The following is a 22,594-nucleotide window of genomic DNA, read 5'->3' on the forward strand; positions in this document are numbered from 1 at the left end:
GGCGCACGCCTTTAATCCCAGCACTCGAGAGGCAGAGTCAGGTGGATCTCTGTGAATTTGAGGCCAGCCTGGTCTACAGAGCGAGATCCAGGACAGGCACCAAAACTACACAGAGAAACCCTGTCTCAGAAAAACAGACAAACAAACAACAAACAAACAAAAAAGAATATTTATGCCATGGAATCATCTTTCAAGTAAAGCGGAGTGTTTAAGAAGCTGCATGTCTAGTCTCTAAGCAGCGGAGAAAGAACAGTTTAGAACATCAAACCTCATCACCACCTTTCACTAATGATCGAAGGAGGAAGATGAGAATCTCCTTAGTAGCCTCTGTGTGCCAGGCACTGTTGAGAACCTCATGTGAGCCATTTCATGATACTGTCATCCAGATATTGCTGCAGTTTGGTGATGTGGAAAATGGACCCTGGTGGTAACTTTGATTTTATATATATTTATAATATATTATATATATAATGTTATATATAGATTATATATATTATTTTTATCATATTCACCTCCCACTTCTACTCTTTACTCCTTTTAGACCTACCACTCACTCCACTTCCAACTTCATATTCCTTTCTTCCTTCCTCTTTTACATGTATTTTATGTTTATAAGTCCTCTGTCTTCATGCACACCAGAAGGAATCTGATGCCATAACAGATGGTTGTGAACTAGCATGTGGGTACTGGGAATTGAACTCAGGACCTCTGGAACAGCAGTCAGGTGCTCTTAACTGCTGAGTCATCTCCCCATACCCCTTTCTTTCTTTTTTGAGAATGTGTATCCCTGGCAGGCCTGGAACTCCCTGTTTAGAACACACTGGTCTTGAACTCAGAAATCTGCTTGATTCTGTATCTGCCTCCCTAGTGCTAGAATTAACCCAGTGGCACCACACCTGGCCTCTTTTATGAGACATGATGAAAATATGTGTTTTATGAATTCAAAGCCATCTCCTAGGGTTATTCTTTATATTATCTAACTTTTAAGTTTTTCTTAAATTTTTATATGTTCTCAAATCTGTAATTCTGGTTCCTAGAAGTTACCAGCTTTAACAATGTTATTGTTTGTGATTGCTACTTACATTAACTACACATAAAAAAAGAGGTCTTATTCTTTATACAATATGTATTTTGCACTTAAAATTTACCTTGAAAGCATATAGTTGTAAGTATAGAACTCCCTTATTCTTTGCAATAGTTAATGCCAGGATACTTTATCACTTACTAATTAATAAAAACTAAACTACAAATGTCATTATAATAATATAACCACATATGTATATTTCTATGATTTGGTGTTATAACAAGATGCATATCTATAATTAATTAATTCTTAAGAGCAGCAATAGCTTTACCATGCTAAAAATTTTGAAGATAAAAATTTCAAGCTGTAACTCTTTTTTTATTCTTGGACTGTTTGCCTTTTGCTTGGATGCCTTAAGGCACCAGGAAATTTGATTTTCCTTTGTTGTTTATTCTTTGCTTCTGGATATCTTTTATTTTCTTTGGACAGATTAATAGTGTATTTATATACTTTGTAGGGTAGGTTGAATTTTTTTTCACTCCACCTTGGTCTCTGTGCTTTCACTCCTTTTGTGCTGAGAAAATCACAAAACATCCTCTGGGATAATTTGGATGATTGTCTGATTGTCATCGTGTCATTTTTATCCTTGTTGCTTAAGAGGTAAATCTGCGTCCCAATTCCTTTTGCATACCTGAGAAAGTAATTGGGTCAAATTGACTATTATACAACTAACTAATCAAAATAAGATGGAATCAGCCGGGCGGTGGTGGCGCACGCCTTTAATCCCAGCACTCGGGAGGCAGAGCCAGGCGGATCTCTGTGAGTTCGAGGCCAGCCTGGGCTACCAAGTGAGTTCCAGGAAAGGCGCAAAGCTGCACAGAGAAACCCTGTCTCGAAAAACCAAAAAAAAAAAAAAAAAATAGAGGAACCGCTTAGGACGAATCCACATAGACAAACAATGGTGTTTAATTTTGGTATTAAAAAGCAGTGTGTATGTTTACCTATCATAGGCTATAAAGGATCTATGAAACGAATTTATTAAGCAGGAATATAAAAATCCCTCACTTTAATGAAATAAAATTCATATAAACTGGAATAAAAACTAGGTATGATCCGTTTTCTTAATATGTATAATAAATTAATTTTTTGAAACAGTTCATTGTGAAAGTAACACATACTCAGAAAGAGAGGGGAAGCCATGAATTTGGGAGGTAGTTGTGGGTGGGGCACAGGCGTTATTGGAAGGAGAGGAGGGGTAAAAATTATAGAAGTACAATACTCATATTAAATCCTTCAAAAACTAAAACTTCGAAGCTGAAACGAGACACAAGGGTGGGATGTGTTGGTGGTGGGTCTGAGAGGAGGTGTCATGGTGAATATGATCAAAATACATACGTATGCTTGTATCAAAATCTCAATACAATATTACACCCACAAACAGAGCCAATGAATGCACACATTTTCCCATTTAATACGCAGCCATCTTGTCAGTAAACTTATGTTTGTTGAAGTTTCCTTATCGAGTATTTTTGTATAATGACATAGCACTGAAATTTTAGAATAGTAAAGGCAGGAATGAAGCTTTTATGGTTTTTTTTTATTGGATTTTCTAAAAATTTTTATTTCAGTATCTTTTTCTGGATTTAATGTCCTCCTTTTAGTGTCAGGGGCTAGCTGGGAGACCCACAAAACTGACTACCAAATAAACTAAATGAGTACTAATAATTTGACTTTCATCTTTAAAACGAAAAAGGGCCATTTGACAATTATGTGGGTTGTGGCTGGGAAAGTCCATGCATATTTAGGGCACGGAGTCACTAATCATTTTCTGAGGCTTTCTTCTCAATGACTTTTGGTGTCTGAGCAATTCAATGATAAAGAAAGACGGAAAAAAAATAAATATCCAATAATTGTGTCAGATTTACATGACTAATTTAATATTCATATTCTGCCTTAATCCTTTATGCCCTTGAAAGGACATTATTTTTTTCTTTGTAGTTTTAAAACATGGAGAGCAAAGGTCTAGCTTGCAAAGGCAGTTTCTGTATGAGGAGGGGATACAAAGTATATCAAATAATTAACTGCCCATTAGAACATAGAAATGATTTTTATATCATATTGTGAGGATAATTGCAAGCTCAACACAAAACAAATGGAATAAAAACTGATAAATGTGACTGTGAGTACAAACCTTTGGTATTTTGGTCCCCGAGTCACTAAAATATCACAAAATATATTATATCTTTTCTCTTACTACCACAAGATTACTAATATTTCTGATCCACTATTAAATATGAGACCATATCTAGCATACAAGATCTTCACTTATCAACTGCAGTGTTGAACAGTAGAAAATGCTTTTGATATTTGTAAAATAAAACCTCCTAATCGACAGACCTGTATTTTGGAGGGTGAGAATATAACCTATTTATTGAGAATTATTTGTAGAAAACAGTATTTAAAGATGACTTTAATAATGTTTAAATGGAATCTTATTGATATATTTTCCATACTTCATGGTAGGCTCCATGCTGAGCAGTAGATGCTCAACACAAAATGAACTAAATGTTTTTGTTTCTTGATTTTTGATCTCATATTGCTTGTTTGGACATATTTTGTCTTACTGGTCTTTTGCTTATATACTATAGTTTCTGGGTTTTTTGTGTGTCTATTTCTGTGTTCTTTCTTTTTGCTTTTTTAAAAATTATGGCTGATTTGTTTATTTGTTCATTTGATTGTTTTCTAAAGAAAGAACAGGTATGGAGGTTGGTTGGGTGGGGAGATGGGGAGGATCTGAGAGGAATAAGGTGAGGGGAAAACATGATCAGAATATATGCTATTAAAATTATTTTCCATAAAGAGTAAAAAAAGAAAGAAAAATAATATTTAAAAATAAAATTCTCTTTATTAAGACTATTAATAAATAGATTTAATAATAAATAAGTTACTAATTTATTTCTACGTATTAAGACTATTTATTTATTTATTTTGGTTTTTCACGACAGGGTTTCTCTGTGTAGTCCTGGCTGTTCTGGAACTCAAACTGTAGACCAAGCTGATTTCAAACTCACAGAGATCCACTTGCCTCTGCTTCCCCAGTGCTTGGATTAAAGGCGTGCACCACCACTGTTGGACTAAAAGTATAAATACCAAAATAAAACATTACACTAAGTATTATCTTGACTAATATTTATGACAAAATTTCATGTCCATATTAAAAAAGAAACTTAATATCTCATTGTAGGACTGGAAAAATGTACAATTTAAACCACAGTTTGTTTCTGATATTTTGCCAGTGTTAAGAAGGGACCACAGAGTTGGGTCTTGGGAAAGCCTTTTTAAATATATAATGAAAATGCATAAAATTCAAAACAATATAATTAAAATTAGGAAGTGTTTTGTATTAGTTGGTTTGAAGTTGTAGAAATGTTTTTCCTTCTGAAACAGGATCTCATTGTTCAGCCCTGGCTGGGCTTTACCTCTGTTTGCAATCCTTCCTGCTTCAAAAGCATGATCCTCCTGCCTTGGTCTCCTCTGTGCTAAGATTGCAAGTATATTCCTCAGAATATTGGTAATGCTTCTTATCGTATTTTTCACATGCTCTGAAAGGTGAAGCCTGGCATTGTTTTTTTGATCGAGGTAGGTTGTTTGTTACACAAATCTTAAAAGGTCTTATTAATAAAATCAAACCTGAAGCCAGGTATCGGATAAGAATACCTCCAAAACACAGGTCTCTCAATTAGGAGGTTTTATTTTACAAATATCAAAAGCATATTCTACTGTTTGACAGTGCAGTTGATAAGTGAAGATCTTGTATACTAGAAATGGTCTCATATTTAATAGTGCATCAGAATTACATCTACAGGGGTTCTTTGAGTTGATTGGTTGATTAAGCAGCTGCCACCAGGCCATGGCCTTCAGTGCAGATTCAGCTTGTTTTGTTGCCCTGTTTCATTTTGTCTGTGGCTGCTTTCTTCCTGCAGTTGTAAGATTGAGTAGTTTTATCAGATCGTTTCTGTCCCCCAAGGCCACAAATACCTACTATCTGACCTTTGAAAGAAAACTCACCCAGACCTCTGACACAAGGACAAATATATACAGTGTACAGACTTTTTTTTTTCTTTTTTTTCGAGACAGGGTTTCTCCATGTAGTTTTGGTGCCTGTCCTGGATCTTGCTCTGTAGACTAGGCTGGTCTCGAACTCTCAGAGATCTGCCTGGTTCTGCCTCCCGGGTGCTGGGATTAAAGGCATGCACCACCACCGCCTGACTCTGTAGAGACATTTTAAACCATGTTGTAATGTACATTTTAGAATTATGTTCCAGAAAATCACCTGGACATAGAACAAATAATGTTTTCTCATCTTGACTACATTTATACTTCTCTGAGTTTCAAATTCCATATTCTTAATATTTTTTATTTTGTGTTTTTGAGACAGGTTTGCTCTGTGTAGCTCTGACTGTCCTGGAACTTGCTCTGTAGACCAGGCTGGCCTTGAACTCAGATATCCTTCTGCCTCTGCCACTGGAGTGCCAGGATTAAAGGCATGTGCCACCAATTCCCGGCTACCAAAACATTTTTTTTCCTATAAGAATAGGTTATATGTAACTATTTCCAATAGAATGACTAATGTATTAATTACTGAGCACTCGTTTTGGACAAAAAATGTGTTGATAATAATAATAATAATAAATGAAATAATGTTTCATTTTCAAGTTTACCTATGTTAAAGCCAATGTGCTTAACTTATGCAATACTGCTTCCCAATCACTGTGTGTAATTCAAAACCTGTATGTGTGAAAAGCACCTTTTGAAGAGAAGCAGTGTGTACCTTCTAATAGTCGTCATTAGCAAATCCTTTCTGATTTCACTCAGTAGTAAAATGTTTACTTGAGCATATTCATCTGTCATACCAGTGTTCAAAACAACAAATAAAACGAATAAAACTTAGAAAACATCTTAGCATTTTTTTCAGATTTTAAGAATATTAACCTAAACATTGGCTTTCCACAAATGTCTGTCTTTTGTTTAATATTTTGAATAAGACTGCCATGGCGGTCAAAAGCAGCTAAGACCTCTGACTTACTTTGTACTGGGATTTATTCTCTTAAAAAATCCACTGATTTGTATATACTCAACATCATGTTAAATTGTGATATAAGGTGGCAAATTCAGCATAGTTATGAGTAAAGTTTTTAAGCAAATTTACTATACTTCTACTGTCATGGTACTCTTGAGTGTAGAGATTCTATTAGTCATGTTTTATAGTTATGATGCCATATCTGAAGCAGCTAATTTAATAAATAGAGATCAGTTCTTTAACTCACAGCTATGATATCATATCTGAGGCAGCTAATTTAATAAATAGAGATCGGTTCTTTAACTCACAGTTATGGAGATTGAAATTCAAAGTGGGCAGCCAGAAAGCTTTGGGCAACTGCTGAGTGTATCAGAGTAAGTCCTTGTATCTTGAGCTCAGATTCTGAGCTCTGAAGTCTTCTTGTCAGAATCCTAGAGCTGAGATCACAGGTGTGGTTTGCTGTGCTGATTTTTACATGCTTACTGGGAATATAAACTTAGGTCATCTATCCAGGCCTCATACTTTTAAATTCTAAGTAAACACCTAATAATCTTTTCCTTAGCATCACTAAGGGTTTAGCTATATGTGCACTGTTTTATTCATTAATGTTGAAAGGAGCAACACTTGCTGCCTTCTCAATTTTGAATTCTGGATTGGTGACTGGCTTGTGTATCTTGTGTACTTGTTCACTGGTTCTTGATAATGTTTTCATGTTGAAATACAGTATTCAGTGATTACTTTATTGCAAAGGGAATTCCTAGGAATAATGATTTTCATGTTAAAAGTTAATTGTATAGACTTTATAAATGGTTCTAAATGGTCTCTTCTGATGTTATTTCTTAAAACTGTATCTAAAATGTCTTTAAAATATTAGTATGTTACATTAGTGTATTATTTCTATGTGAAGTTAGCCTTGCACATGACACTTATTTAGTACAAAGGAAACATTCAATATGGGAACATTTTTTGGCAGAAATGTATTCAAGTCACATAACTGACATTCATTTTCATTGTGACATGCATTAAACATGAGACATTCTTGAAGATTAAGACAAATGTTGAGAGGGACCCATATCCTTTGCTTTTAGAAACTCACTACAGAACTTGTTGGGGGATCAGCCTGACCTGTCAAAGGGTTCTTGAATGAAGAGTGAGGAATTGAGAAATAAGAGGAAGAAATATAAATTTAGATGAAGAAAAAGACAGAGCTACAGGACAGCTTCAGAAGGACTCTGGGTCAATACCACAGATGCCTCCAGTTATTTCTAATGGGCATTTTATACACTAGCAAGGGGAGAGGCAAAACACCTTCCCCTTTCAAGATCAAAGCACAACGTACAACCAAGTGTACCTTCAAAACACCTGGTAACCATGCTCCATGGCAAAGCATCGTGTGATTCGACCTTGAAATGTAAGACACCTGGTAACCATGCCTTTGCACCCGATTATGCAAGCTTGGAGAGCAATATAAACTCTGACTCTCTGATCTTGAGTCAAACCTTAAGTTGGAATCTCTGTGGGCTCCCACAAGAACTGAGTTATTTGTTTTCTTGGTAAGATATAAGTCAATACAAGCATATCTTTATTTGTATCATATTGTCTTACTGTGTCTGCTAAGCTGAGGTCTGGCAGTTGATTCCTAATCTGCCTCTCTACTACTAGAAAAGCAAGGTGTTATAGTTGGGAGGGATCTGAAATAGTGGATCTACCCATTTTATCTACTTCCTCTCCAGCATCTGTCATCATAGTTGCTAATTATTCATGTCCAATTAAGCATTTGGGATATCCATTTAGACATTTAAGCATCAATATTTTAACCCTTACAGGGTTCTCTCTGTTAAATTTGTGCATTACTAAGCTAGCATGCCACTTAATGGCAGGCAGTCTCTCCATATACTCTCCTCCTCCTGTAATACCCAACACATCCTTCAGTGTACATACACTTGCCAACTGGTCACCACTTTTAGATTTCTTATTTGTAGCCTATTTATAACTTCTTTTTCATATCTCCATCTTTTCTGTTATCAGGATTTGCTTCTAACAGAAAAACCATGAAAATAGCTTTTCATCAAAATGATGCAGGTATCACTTTATAATGAGACTATAGGGAATGCTACAGGAGGAAACAGGAACCTTCCGTAACTCGAGGGAATGTCTGTCAGCTCTGTGGCACACCCAAGTTCTTTACCCCTCAAATTCTATTGTGTTGTGTGTGTGTGTGTATGTGTACATATACATACGTATTTTTACCTGCACTCTGTAGGTAATTAAATTTATGTTCATAATCTTAAATCTGTTACTAATGGAAGGTAACTGAAACCAGTATCTAATAACGTGGGTATTTCACTTACATTGTCATGGTTATCTATAGAGACTGACTCTTAAAATGATGTGGTAAATTCCCATTTAACATTAAGAACCAAGAATCGACATTGTCATTTTTAATACTTTATGACCCGATTGTTGGGATCATTTCTCATATCTGCTTTTCATATAAATTTAAGACTTCCTTATTTATTTAGAAAATATCTCATATTTTGGAAAAAGACAAACAGAAATTCGAATTACCTATATGTAAGTGCATTAAGAAGGACCACACCTTTTAGATGTGTTTATTAAAAGACCAAAGGAAGGATACCTGAGTTCTTTTGTTTGACATCTGAAATTTATTTTAACATTTAAATCTCCTTGAGATTGCAGTTAATATTGAAGAGTGAGTGAGCACACATAAAGCAGATTGTTGCTCTCTGTTGTCAGGACATATGAGAGAGCTCAGTATTACAGAGAATCTACACTTAGTAGAGAAGGTTATCAGATCTCCACAGATATCCTGATGTGTGAACCTTTTTTAAATGTCGGTCCAGGAATGCTTATGCCATCTTTTACGTACACTGTTTTAGAGGTTTGCTACTCATTTTCAAAGTTGGATACTTCAACTTAACTCCCAATCATTTTACTCATTGCTAACAGTTGTCATTTTCTGACCTATATTTCATGACTTCATTTATTTTCCACATTTCCGTTTTTGGACATTTCTGCTTTCAACCCTGCACTATGCAGATTTGCATTCTCCAGAGATGACAGATTCATGTACATCAAAAGCAAGGAGAACACAATGTCCCTTGCTTATAAAATATCCCGTGGTTCCTCTTGAACATTGGTACAAGTCCAGATTAATTCAATACTGGCTGCATAATATGCACATAGATAACATCATTTCTAAAACTTATTTTCCCTTCCTTATGTCATAAGTGTATTGTGAAGAGTGAAAAAAAAACAGTGTGTAGAAAGCACTTCATGCAGGATGGAACATTTTAGAAATTATCTATATGTGTTAGTGAAGATGTTCCTCTCTGTTCCCTGTCTGTCTTCTACTCCCAAATGGTAAACATTGTTTCTCTCCTTCTCTCTCTCTCTCTCTCTCTCTCTCTCTCTCTCTCTCTCTCTCTCTCTCTCTCTCTCTCTCTCCCTCCCTCCCTCCCTCTCTCTCCCTCTCTCCCTCTCTCCCTCTCTCCCTCTCCCTCTCCCTCTCCCTCTTCTCTCTCTCTCTCTCTCTCTCTCTCTCTCTCTCTCTCTCTCTCTCTCTCTCTCTCTCTCTCTCTCTCTCTCTCACTCTCCTGATATTTTTTTAAAGAAATTGTTACATCATAACTCTGGCTATACTAGAACTTTCTCTCTGTGTCAGCCACACTAGCTGTGAACTCACAGGGATCCTCCTGCCTCTGCCTCCTGAGTGTCACTCCTTTGAACAGCCTGAGATACTTTGTAATTTATTTCTTAGCAATTTCAACAAATTGACTGATGTCCTTCCCATAGCAATTACTTGTGATATCATTTCTTCCAAGAAACCTGCTTGAATATTCCTTTTTCTTGATAGATAACATGTATTAGGCCGCAATACTACTGTAAGAAAGTGCTGTGACCTAGGCTTAAAACAACAGACAGTTTCTCAGGCACAGTTGTGGGGCCAGACGTCTGAAGTGCCAGACAGGTCCTGTTGTCTTCAAAGGACTTAGAGACCTATCATCATCCTTACCAGGTTTGAAGCTGCTTTATTACATCTTGGCCTCCACCACCACATGCAGCTCTCCATGTGTGGATCTGTTTCTGTGTCCTGGGTTTCCTAGTCTGTCTTTCTTTTTTCGAGACAGGGTTTCTCTGTGTAGCTCTGGCTGTCCTAGAACTCACTCTGTAGACCAGGCTAGCCTCCCTGAGTACTGAGATTAAAGGCATGCACCACCACAGCCTGTCCTGTCCTGTTCGTAAAGGGCTCCATCATATTGGATTAAGGGCTCATCCTACTTCAGTACGAGCTGATCTTAATTTTTTGGCAACCACAACAGGCCTAACCACCAAACAAGGTAGTATTCTGAGGTCTCAAGAGCTAATACTTAAATGTGTCTTTTGGAGGATTCAACTGAACACTTATCAGTGACTATTACGTTTATGCCTATTTTCTCATCGCCTGTGCGTGTTATATATGTGTATATTCATCCTCCACATAATCCCTTAAGTACCAATTGTCAGGTAGTGTTAATTTTAACTCTAGATTTTGAGTTCCTTTATATCACATTGCTATCAAATCCATCTTTGTTTTTTGGAACTGGACACATGGTAGGCTTTCGGTATATGCTGATTAAATGCAAAAAATCTTTATTCACCACTAAAACAAAACAAAACTGTAATACCAAAGATTATACTGGCTGATGATGCTACAAAAATATCTAATAGTCTGTTTTTTTACTCAATCAGTATTATAAAGAAAGAAAATTGAAATACTGTGAATTGGGAATAAGGAGAATTTAGTTCTTTTCCCATGGTCCTCATTGTTTTGTAGCCTTGGGGAAATTAATTTCTTTATGCTTCTCTATAGCACATAAATGAAAGACATTATAGCTTACGGATTCACTTTCTAATATTTATGTTTTGCATTTTCTATTCTAGAACCTCCAGAGACTAATTTAATCTGAAAGTCTAGGCTACATGTGAAAAGTATGGCTTGCCATGTTAAAGAGTTCATTTTTTATTCTGAAAATTTAAAAAAAATGGGGCATTGTGAAGATGAAGGCAGGACAGTAGTAAGAACTAATGAAAACTGGTTGAGAAGGCACACACTGTGGACTGAGGAGAATCACAGGATATGAAACTGATTGGATGGTGTGAGGGACCAGGAGGAAACAAGAAGTAGTGGTGGAGGAATTTGGAGAACACATTATCAGAAACATGATGCAGTTCTACAGATGCTGGAATGAAATATCTTGTAACTATAACTTGCTGCCTTTTTCCATAATATACTGCATGTTACCTTCAATGCAGGGAGGCAAAGCACAATTGTAGCACTTTACACAGTTGTTACATTTTGAGAAAATCTTATGATTCACAATCTTTTTTGTTAAAGAAAAGGATATTTTGGGACAATCATACTTTCTTTGACTGTACCTACTTGTACTCCATTATCTCAGCTTCAAATAATGAACAGATATTTCCTACCATTATCTATGGGTAAGGGAGGTCTTCTGTAATGCTAGAAACAATACATTTGTTCAAAGATGGAGATGATTTTGAATTGCACTGTAACTTCCTGTATACAGTTATTTATTATTTTTCATGTTAACCCAGAGAATTTTAATTAAAACTCTTCAGGAATAAAATTTATTGACCTGACGATCCAGTGGATGGGAGGAAAGTGAATTTTCCTAAACTGTGCAGCTGCTTTCTGCTTTATAACATTTTTACCTTGAACCCAAGTGACCATAAGTCAAAATCGGAAATTGGGTGTAGAATGTTTTATTTAAATACCTGTAAAGTTACTTAAAGTTAGTTAGAATTCCTAATTAAATACTTACCAGATTAAATTTTTAGATCAGTCATTTTTATGCTTTATTATCATTTACTTTCTATTAATTTAAGCAGTAAATATTGTATAGCTTAAAATCTTATCATTTGGAAACTATCTACTTCCTTTCGGGTTATATTTGTATTAGGTTACCTATTGCTTTTAAGCATCAAAATAATCACCAATTATATATATTTGATTATATATATGTAATCAAAACATGGCCTCACAGATACCATGTTTTATGTTTCTCAAAACTGTTAGTTCTAATGATTAAATGGATACTACACTTTTGAAAATAGTGCAAGCCTATCTACCACAAACATTCTCCTAATTAAGCCAAATAATTAAGTAAAGAATAAGATCTACTTAGGAATTTTTAAACTTGTAATGTTAGATTGCTAGTTATCAGAGATTCTTGAAATTTTGCTGTTTTCAATAAAACAATCTACAAGCAAAGGAATACTAGGGATGGAGAGGTGTCTCAGTCAGTAGGTCCTTTCTTGCAAGCCAGAGGATTGAGTTTGTGTCCCCGGGATCTTTGTAAAGAGTCAGACCTGGGCTTCTCCTGTCATCTCATCACAGTGCTGTTGAGACAGGCCTGGAAGTTCATGGGGTAGGTAGGCTCTTCCATGTGGTATAGTTCCAGGTCAGTGAGAAACCCTGTCTCAAGGATATATATAAGGTGCCTGAAGACTAGCACCTGAGGTTTTCATTGACCTCCACATACATGCCAAGCACAATTGGACCTGAACTTCTGCCACAGGAGCACACACACACACACACACAGAGAGAGAGAGAGAGAAAGAGAGAGAGAGAGAGAGAGAGAGAGAGAGAGAGAGAGAGAGAGAGAGAGAGAGAGAGAGAGACTTTAAAAATAAAGTAGAAACTATTCAAAAAAAATGAAATGAAATGAAATAATTTTATAGGATTTTCCATTGCTCTTAGTTGTCTCCCAGAACTGAAAGGTAAGACCCTATTGCTGAACACATCACACACTTTAGATACAGGATTTTGAGGACTCAACTGACTTGGAAGCTTCCTCCCTGAGTACTAGCTCACAGAGTATGGGGAGGAGTTATGCAAGCTGCCAGGGGAGAAAAGCAATCAGTAGTCCTCCCTTGCTTTAAAGCCTACAAACCACAACACGGACTGGCATGGCACGGTATTCCCAAAGGTACTGTAGAGACACTTATATCTTGGGAGCTACCAGCAGTTGTCTAATTGGACTTTCAACCTGCTCAACATGAAAAAAAAAATGCATCACTGGCACTGTAAACCTGTAGTAAAACTGTAAACTGTAAACTAACTGTAGCTCATGAAATCCTAGAGGCCAGCAGAGAACCTGTTATTTCCACTTTGCTAAACTAGCATAATTTCTAACTGCACTCTAAATACTTATCCTAATACACAGAAATAAGTGTAGCTCTCCCTCTTCTTAAAAGACATTTCCTTTTGTAATTGGAAGAAAATATTTCAGCAGTCTGCAACTGGTCAAAATGCTGAGAACAACTGACTAAGTGAAGCCCCAAAGTAACTTGATCCATATACAACACAACCCCTACACCTAAGGATCTTGGAACACCATGGAAGAGAGGGGGAGATATTTAACAGCAGGAGGACCAGGATGTCTGTTGTGACACAGTACCCTCCCTATATGATAGAACTGAAACTGTGAAGTCTCAAAAATATGGTTGTCTCTACAAGACCTGAACAAGAACACTGCCAGTAGACCTGCCAATGAGCATAGGACAACTCTCACAAGGTCCTGCCGTAGGTGAAGACTTACACGCACTTAATGACTGCAGAGAAAGGGGGAGTCAGTCTTCCCCAGGGACACGCTCCTGGTAGCTTACCCCGTCCCACGATGCATAAAAATATACATGCAAGCACTATTAAATGGACTCAGCAGGATCTATACATGTGTATGTACATGTATGTATGTATATATTTACAAGTATATATTTGTGTATGTATGTGTGTATGACAACAAATAAGAGGTCATGAATTTGAGAGGGAGTGGGAAGGCCCAAGGAAAATTAGAGAAGAGGGAGTAGAAGTAGTGTAAAGACAGTGTTTACGTATGAAATTCTAGAAAAAAAAACTAAAAAGAAAAGAAATTCTAGTGCAAAATTCTCCATTTTGTCTTTGATGTATTCCTAAATGTCATTCACACATTGTCTTGAATTCAGTATTCTAGTCCCAATTTCTTAGGCTTCTCTCAAATGTCAAGCATAGACCACAATATTGGGGGAAAAAAGCGAATGTGAAACATTTCCAATTGAAGAGAGAAGACACTTATAAGTCATATGCAGTGGTTTTCTGGACATATGGTTTTTACATCGCACCAGATACCATAGGTGACTAGCACCTGTACATTTTATATAGAAATGCAATTAGTACTTGAAATAAATATATGTCTATATTTAGATGCCAAGAAAATGTATTTTAAAAGATATGGGAGAATCTTACAGAAAAATGGCACTTACAGGAGTGGCATTGTATCAGTTCTAGTAAATATTTTAAAGGATAAATTTGTATCAAAATATGAAGTAGTCAATTCAGGAAAAAAAAACAGCTTTAAAATTTTTAAACATGGTTTCTTCTGAACATGAAATAATGGCAGCAGGTGGAGGAAGGAACTTGAGAGCATAATTTAGCTGTTGTTTGTCTGCTGCAAACCCTTTCTGTACTCACCTCAATTGCTCCCTGCCTACCAGACCCTCATATAGTCAGTCCCTGGTAAGCTATGAGGTCTTAAAAGAACAGTTACCTTTGTGGCTCCAGTATGGTACACAGTCCATCTGCAGATGTCATTCACAGGTTATTTTAGCAATGGATATGTTGACAGGACCTTGTTGCTAGAGTTTTCCTGCCTGGCCCACAGTCAGGGCAAATCTCTATCACCTGCCAGGCCCACAGCCCCTCAGACCCAACCAAGTAAACACAGAGACTTATATTGGTTACAAACTGTATGGCCGTGGCAGGCTTCTTGCTAACTGTTCTTACAGCTTAAATTAATCAATTTCCATTAATCTATACCTTGCCACATGGCTCGTGGCTTACCGGCATCTTCACATGCTGTTTCTCATCTTGGCGGCTGGCAGTGTCTCTCTGACTCAGCCTTCCACTTCCCAGCTTTATTCTCCTCCTTATCCCGCCTACACTTCCTGCCTAGCCAATGGCCAATCAGTGTTTTATTTATTGACTAATTAGCAACACATTTGCCATACAGAACATCCCACAGCAGGACCTAGTCATCACCTCTTTGGGTCACTGTTTTCAGGAAGTTCTGCTGAGTGGCTTATGAATAAAATTTCCTTCTTATTAAAATGAGGCATACACGAAAGTTTTATTTCATTTGATATTGTATATTATCGTCTTGGGTAACCTGAGGTATGCAGTACACCATGTAGGACCGTAAGAGCAAGGTTGTAAAACTACCCACTGGAGCCCAGTAAGCTCTTCAGTGGTTATACAATTGAAGGTGATTAAACCAATGGCTGATGGTTCGGCAGGGAGAAATAGGGTCCTATGAGCCTCTCTCTCATTCATGACTGACGTTTAGCAGACTCAGTCTGTGCAAACCCAGTGCAGACAAGTACAAGAGGTATGAGTTCATGATTACCTGTGTCATGACATGAAGATAGAGTTTCCCAGTCATTCTGTCATTCTGTCCTTATTCTTTTTTCTGCCCTGTCTTCACTATGTTTCCCGAGACTTAAGGGGTGATACACATGTCTTCTGTAGACTACGTGTTCAGTCGTCTTTTATTCTCAGCACTGTTCGAGCATCCAGGAGTTTCTACTTTGACAGCTGTTCACTGCAAAAGGAAGCTTCTCCGATCAAGGCTGAAAAGGGCACTTGTGTATTGATGTAAACAAAATAAAGAAGCTCTACACTCACTTTACACTTACTTTTGAATTATGTTTCAGTGTTTTTTTTTTATCATCACAAGTATGTATATTTGGGGAGGATATGTGCATATAAATGCAGGTGCCTAAGGACTCTAGAAGCATCAGATCTTGGACCTAGAGTTCCAAGCAATTGTGAGTCAAACAACCCAGGTCACATGGAGAGCAGCAAGTGCTCTTAACTGCAGAGCTATCTCTCCTTTCCCCTTCAATTATCTTTAACAGATCCACGTGTATATACATGTAGTAGATGTACGCGTGCTCACGCGCATGCACACATGTACACACACACACCTGCAATTAGTCATTTATTGCTTAATCTGTTTTTAGCTTTTTATTAAACACCCGTGTGTAAAAGATTAAGAAAATTTCTCTCACGCACCATGAAATTTCTTTTACAGGTTTTAATAATTCTCCTAATGTACAATACAAATTAAATTTCTTTTTTTTTATTTTCAAGTTACAATTCTGTATGTGTTTGGTTTCTCATTTATGAAGTTTAGTTTAGAAAAACCTATTTTTTTTTCAAACTAAATGACTCTCTGACATCCTTCAACTGGGGCCAGGTATGTTACAGTGAATATTTTGTAGCTCAGAGAATAAAGGAATTTTTAAAAATTTTTTTATCAATTTCATGAAATACCATGAAGATTGCCTCTGACAAGACCAAAGCAAAAATATATTAGTTGTTAATGTCTTTCTCAATTAACACTTGGGAAAGTGTACATGCCACTCACTTAAAAATATAGGCATATAAAATACATATTAACTTACCTTTTACTACATATTTCCTGAATATATTGTTAGCATGCCATATAGTAGAAATGCATTGTATGAAATATATATCAACATACTATATAATATAGAATGGATATATGAAATACATTAGTATACTATATAATACAGGAGGATAATAGAGAATATATATATTAGCATTCTGTATAATAAAGGTGCTTCTGTGAATGATTGTCCTTTCACATTTAGAGAATAGTGATCTCACTATTCTCGCACTTGGAGATAATGAATTTAAGCAGACACTTTCATTTATTTGGCTCATTCTACATACAAGTGATGGAGATTCAGCTTCCAAATGAGGCCATATGTAGATGGTAATAAAGTACTGCAAATTCAACTCCATTTATTTTCAATTGAAAACATTCATAATTCTAGCCAGCCACTGTTATAGATTTCAACGGTGGAAAGATTATAACTTAGAAGTCGCTGTTACACTTTTACAATGTTACAGGACTAAAATTCTTTTCTAAGCTATGTGTGTGGATTCGTTCATTTTAAAGCCCAATTCCAGGGCCATAAGCCTGTGAGTCTTAAAGAAACAGAGCTTAGAATGAAGGTTGCTGATGTCTGAGGTGTGGTGGAAAGAGACAGATCCTGTTCAAGGATGTAAAGTTTGAGAAATACAGGGTGCTGGCATGCTGGTGATCCAGTTGCAGAATGGCTGCCTTAGCTATCCTGTTGTGCAGTTTGTTGTGAGAGTAGACCACTATTTCTTCAAACAAAGAAATAAGTAACTCTGTTACATGATCATACATTAATAAGCTTGATATATGGGGGAATCTGTTTGTGAATTGTACATACATTAAAACCTAACAGTGTATATGCTAAATGTATATAGCTTCATTCGTTGATAAACTTGTAAAATTAGATCAATTAAAAGTAATGCAATTCAGGATATCTTTACTAATAATCTTGGATTTATCCTAGAATATGTAAAGGAAAATAGTTTGCATGTGAGCAAGGACTTGTTGTGTAGTTGGAAGTTTTCTTTGGCTTTTTGTTTGTTTTTTGGTGTTCATCTTTACATGGCTTTGTTTTTATATGTTTACATCTACATTTATAGTTGTTCTTGATTATTTTTAATTAATATGTAATGATATCATTCCCCCATCTCTTTCTTCCCTCCAGAGTCTCCCATGTAACTCATCTGCTCCCTCTCAAATTCATGACCTTTTTTTAATGTAATTGTTATTGTCACATACATACACACAACAATGTGTATATAAATGATGCCTGCTGAGTCTGTTTAGTTTTGCTTGGGGTGGGAGTCCACAGAGGTTTCCTAGTGAGATCTGAGCTTGCTTTACACAGCAGGGCTGAATAAGGGGATGGATTGACCATGTATGTGGTTACCAGGTGTTTGGAAGGGTCTGCACTTGGCTGTGCTAGGGGGAGGTCTTTTGCTCCACCCTGGTCATTTCTATAAATAGCCCTTTAAAAGAGACAGAAGGGTCTGGTGGGTTTTGTCTCAGGCCCTCCTGTGTTTCTTTCTGTCTCTCTCCCTCTGTATTTCTGTCTAACTATTTCTCACTTCTCCCTGCTCAACAGTACCCTGGGGGGAAAAGTGGGGGCAGGTCTCCCACAGCTTGAATGTGTATGAATTTAGGGCTGACCCCTTGGTATTGGATATCCAACTAGTTTGTTCAACCTTCAGGAAGGTATTTCTCCTGAACTCTGCTTTTCTGAGTTGCCTGGTGTTCTCTCTAGAGAAGTGAGACCCCTGTAGTTTTGCTCATTCATGTTAGTGTTTCATAGTCCTTGTTCAGGTCGTTCAGAAAGCCATGTTATTGAGGTTCTATGGGTGAAGCTCCATGACTTTTTGTGGCAGTGTTTTCATCTGTTGTTTCTAGCCTCAAGCCAGAGAACTGCTATGATGCTTTGTGTCACACTGCTTGCATTGTTTGTTTATTTCAAATGTGCCCATTTACCTGAGGAGAATCCTCTCTTGGAACTATTGACTCAGGGTAATGATGATAATACCAGCAAAAACAACAACCAAAACTATACCTAATATGTTTTGTAATAGGCTCACCAACCCTGTGATATAATAAAATAACAACTCCATTATAGTTTGCTGAAACTCCAATCTCAGGAGTTTGGGGTTTGTGTTTGGTTTGTTGTTTGTTTAGTTGGTTGGTTTTGTTTGGGTGGATTTTTAATTTCTTTTTATCTTTCAGCATTCTCCCTGACATTTATCGGTGTCAGCTTCTGATGGCAATCATATTAGAGTAGAGGTGGTTTTCACATAAAATATCTAATGAAAACAATACTGCAAATAATATCAATGTAAATAATCCTTCAAATATTTGAAGATTATAGTGTTTTGTTTTTATTTTTGGGTTAAGTGGATTTGAACATATTATTTCAATTTTTTTTGTTCTTTATTGTGAATTTTAAAATAGCTGTAGTATAAGCTTTAAAGGATACTGGAAATAATTTTTATATTTATATTAAAAACAAATGAAACAAGTATTTATATTAAAATAAACAATGAAACATCCAAGTTTGGCACATAAGAACACTGGATTATTTTATTTCCCACTTTGTAAATAGTATATTAAATGACTGCACTCATGATTTTGAAATTACTGTAAATATGAATTGTTCAAAAACTTTTGAGTTAATATTGAAACTATTTTCCCTTTGATTCGCAGTAACTGAAGTACTATGAGAAAACTAAGAGGAAAGATTCCTTTAAGTTTTGTTTTCCAAATCTAGCATGTCTTCTAAAATTTAAACACTCAGTACTATGATTATGGTGTATCTTATACAAAGATTATAATGTATTTTAGATAAAGAGAACATTCTACAAAAATTGGACATTCCTTTCTTCCTTTGATATTCTGAGCACTTTGTCCTGAAGTGGTAAATAATTCTAAGAGTAGATATTATAAGGTAATGCTGTTTTACATAAGACATGGTGCATACATCATCATAGGACAGTTTTAGATTTTGAACTTCTTCATATGTACTGTTTCATTAGCTACAAGCTCATCTTAGAGGCACATGAAGTAAAATACAAAGGTAACTAAAATTACAAATGAAGGCTGTTTAAATTTCCTTCAGTATAAACAAGCTGCATGTAATTTGTGTAATATGTGAACATTGTATTGTTTTAGCTACAATTATCATGTAATTTAATGTGCTATATTCTGTGATTGGATTTTCATTGTGAGAGGGTAGCAGTGTTGTTTTTCATGAGGATACTACAGTACACTGTGCACTTGTCCTGTGTCTTAAAGAACCATCACATTTACCTTAGTATTGAAATAGGGTAGCCTGATCAAGAGAGCAAATGTCAGATCTCCAGGGGAGACAATCAGTTTTTGTAAATTCTTTGGGTTAAGTGCTAGGATTAGTACGGTCTTTTTCACTTGTATTAATCTTTGATTCATAACATAAAATAAAGTTTCAGCTTTAGCCATTCAATAATGACTCCATCTTAATTTGGAACTAAATAAAACCCTCATTAAACCTGAGAAATGTTAGCTTCAAGTAGATACGTGTTTTACTCTAAATCAAACTGAATCCTGCACTTGCATTTTCATATAAGTGTCAAGGTCCCAGAAGTCTTCTGAGGCATGGACTGCATCAGGGAGGGAAACTTTTAAGAAAGTGATAGGAAAAGCTGTCCTGAAGTGGGGCTAACGGTGTCTTCCATATCTGAAATCAGTAAGCAGAACAAAATAGAGTAGTCGGTGTCGCCATCCCATACATGTCCATATTATGGGTCTGTGAACCCATTAACCATAGTTTACTAATGGATAAATTACTGAACCTAGGAAGTTGTTTCTGAGTAAAATGTGTGGTAATGAGGCCACTGTCAGCTAGATTCTTTTTCAGAGGTGATTGAATTTAATTATATGTATTTTTTTCCCCTCAAGGATAAATCATCCCAAATCGATTTAATCCAATTTAAGCACCCAAGTTTGTATTTCTGTTATAATAGTAGTATGCTTTCATTCCCTACAGAAATGTAAAGCTACTCTTCTGAATTACATAATACTGACTTAAATGACATGTAATCTATAAGGTTGGTGTCATTATTAGATGGAATAAGAGAAACATGGAGAATCCATCCTTTAAAATGGTGTTACTTATGTGGCTAATATCACATATGCAAAATAAATGTATTTCTATATTTCAGTGATCAGTTTAAGACATTTTACATTTATTTGTGTGCATGTGCTTACAGGTGTTCTGGCTACACATGCCAAGGTGTTGCAGGAATGGATTTTCTCCCTCTACCTGATGAATGTTAAAGATCAAAATCAATTCTATAACCAGCTAAACCATCTCCTTGATGCTTAAATACTATTTTTTCTGAATTCTTAAAAACTGAAAACTCTGTAAGAGTAATATTTTGTTATATTCTGTCAAATATAGTTTTAGAAATGATAGTTGGTCTTTCCTCTTAATTAATCCTACTAAGTATTCACATTTCCAATGTCCTATGGATGACATTGCATTGCTTTAGCAATATTTAACTGCTACCTAAAATTATGCCCTATTCAAACAAATATAAATGACTATGTGCAAAATACACAAATAGATGTTTGTGTTTTAATTTTTAAAGAACACTGAAGATACTCCTTTAATAAATCTATAGTCCTAAGTCAGCAAAATCTTATATAATAATTATACATAACTGGAAGTAAAATAATGTCAGTGTTGGTGTTCATGATGATTTAAGCTTGCATAAATTTACTATTTCTTTATTTCTTTTGATTTCAGATGCAATAACAGAACCCAGTGTGCTGTGGTGGCAGGTCCTGATGTTTTTCCAGACCCATGTCCAGGAACTTATAAATACCTTGAAGTGCAGTATGAATGTGTCCCTTATAGTATGTATATTCCTATACTTTTTTTAAAAAAAAGATATTACTCTTTAATTTGCATGTACTGACAAGTTCTCTGGGAGGGCATAAAATAACTGCATAAATATAAAGAAGGCAACAGCTTTGAGATTTCCAGGTCTTAGACTGCTCCCACATCACATGTCACTACAGCATCCAATTTTGATGATGTATTTGTGTACATGAATGCCTGTATTAACAATGTTTTTAATGCAAGAACATGCAATGCATAGAAAAGCAAAGAGGGGGACGTATATCCCCTCTGAATCTCTCCAAAACCGAGCAAGTAGAAATTGATATTAAATTTTATACACTTATTTGCATAATAGCATCAAAACATTTTTTTCAGTGTGATTAAATTATATCTACGTTTTATGTACTGCCAACCTTTTGAAAATCAAATGCATATCCATTCATGAGGTTCAGACTGGAGAGTAATAGCCGGCCATGGATTAAGGAACACATCAGAGTATGTTTTATACACTCCCGAGAAGCCATGATATACAGCAGCAATGTGTGTTTTTTTTCTTCAGGATTAATGAAGAATGAAATAATCTAAAATGGAGCATTTTCTGACTTCTTATCCCAAAGGAAGATTCACCAACAAAACAGATTTTTTTTTCTCTTACTGGTTAATTATTCATGGGATTTTGTAGTGAAAAATCACACAGGAAATCCTGTAGTCTCATATTAGATATTCAGCTCATCCCAGAGACAGAGAACACCTGGGATCATAAACAAATCCCAGGTTCCAACTTCCTTTGATGTCTCAGAAGGAGAAAAATATCTGGGGATCAGCAGACTTCCCGTGCCAAGAGACAGCTCTGAGCTTGCTCATCCATGCTTATTTCAAGAAACAGCACATGACTCATGAGCTGGAAGTGCGCACGCTTCAAAAATAGAGAAAATTTTGGCCAAGAAGAAATGAATTATAATTTAAAAATAATAATGAAGCAAGATAAAATTTCATTTTGAGTCATTATAGCATGACTGAGTAGTGAGAATTCAGTGAATTTCATGTACTTACATTCTTTGTTCTGAAAAACGCATTTAAGTGTATAGATTTAATTGAACTCTCAAGGGTGTTTC

The 22,594-nt window shown here is 35.9% G+C and overlaps 1 protein-coding gene across 36 annotated transcripts in view; it reads left to right on the forward strand.

Moving 5' to 3' along the window:
• Adgrl3 (adhesion G protein-coupled receptor L3) overlaps positions 1 to 22,594 on the forward strand; it is a 754,357-nt gene that overhangs the window by 393,443 nt on the left and 338,320 nt on the right. For all 36 annotated transcript variants that reach the window (XM_052735282.1, XM_052735248.1, XM_052735252.1 and 33 more), the window contains one exon: positions 21,384 to 21,493. In XM_052735282.1, coding sequence (XP_052591242.1) covers positions 21,384 to 21,493 — 110 coding nt within the window. The remainder of the gene's footprint in view (positions 1 to 21,383; positions 21,494 to 22,594) is intronic.

Source organism: Peromyscus californicus, unplaced genomic scaffold, assembly GCF_007827085.1.
Source record: "Peromyscus californicus insignis strain IS unplaced genomic scaffold, ASM782708v3 Scaffold_13__1_contigs__length_99412109, whole genome shotgun sequence".
Lineage (NCBI taxonomy): Eukaryota > Metazoa > Chordata > Mammalia > Rodentia > Cricetidae > Peromyscus > Peromyscus californicus.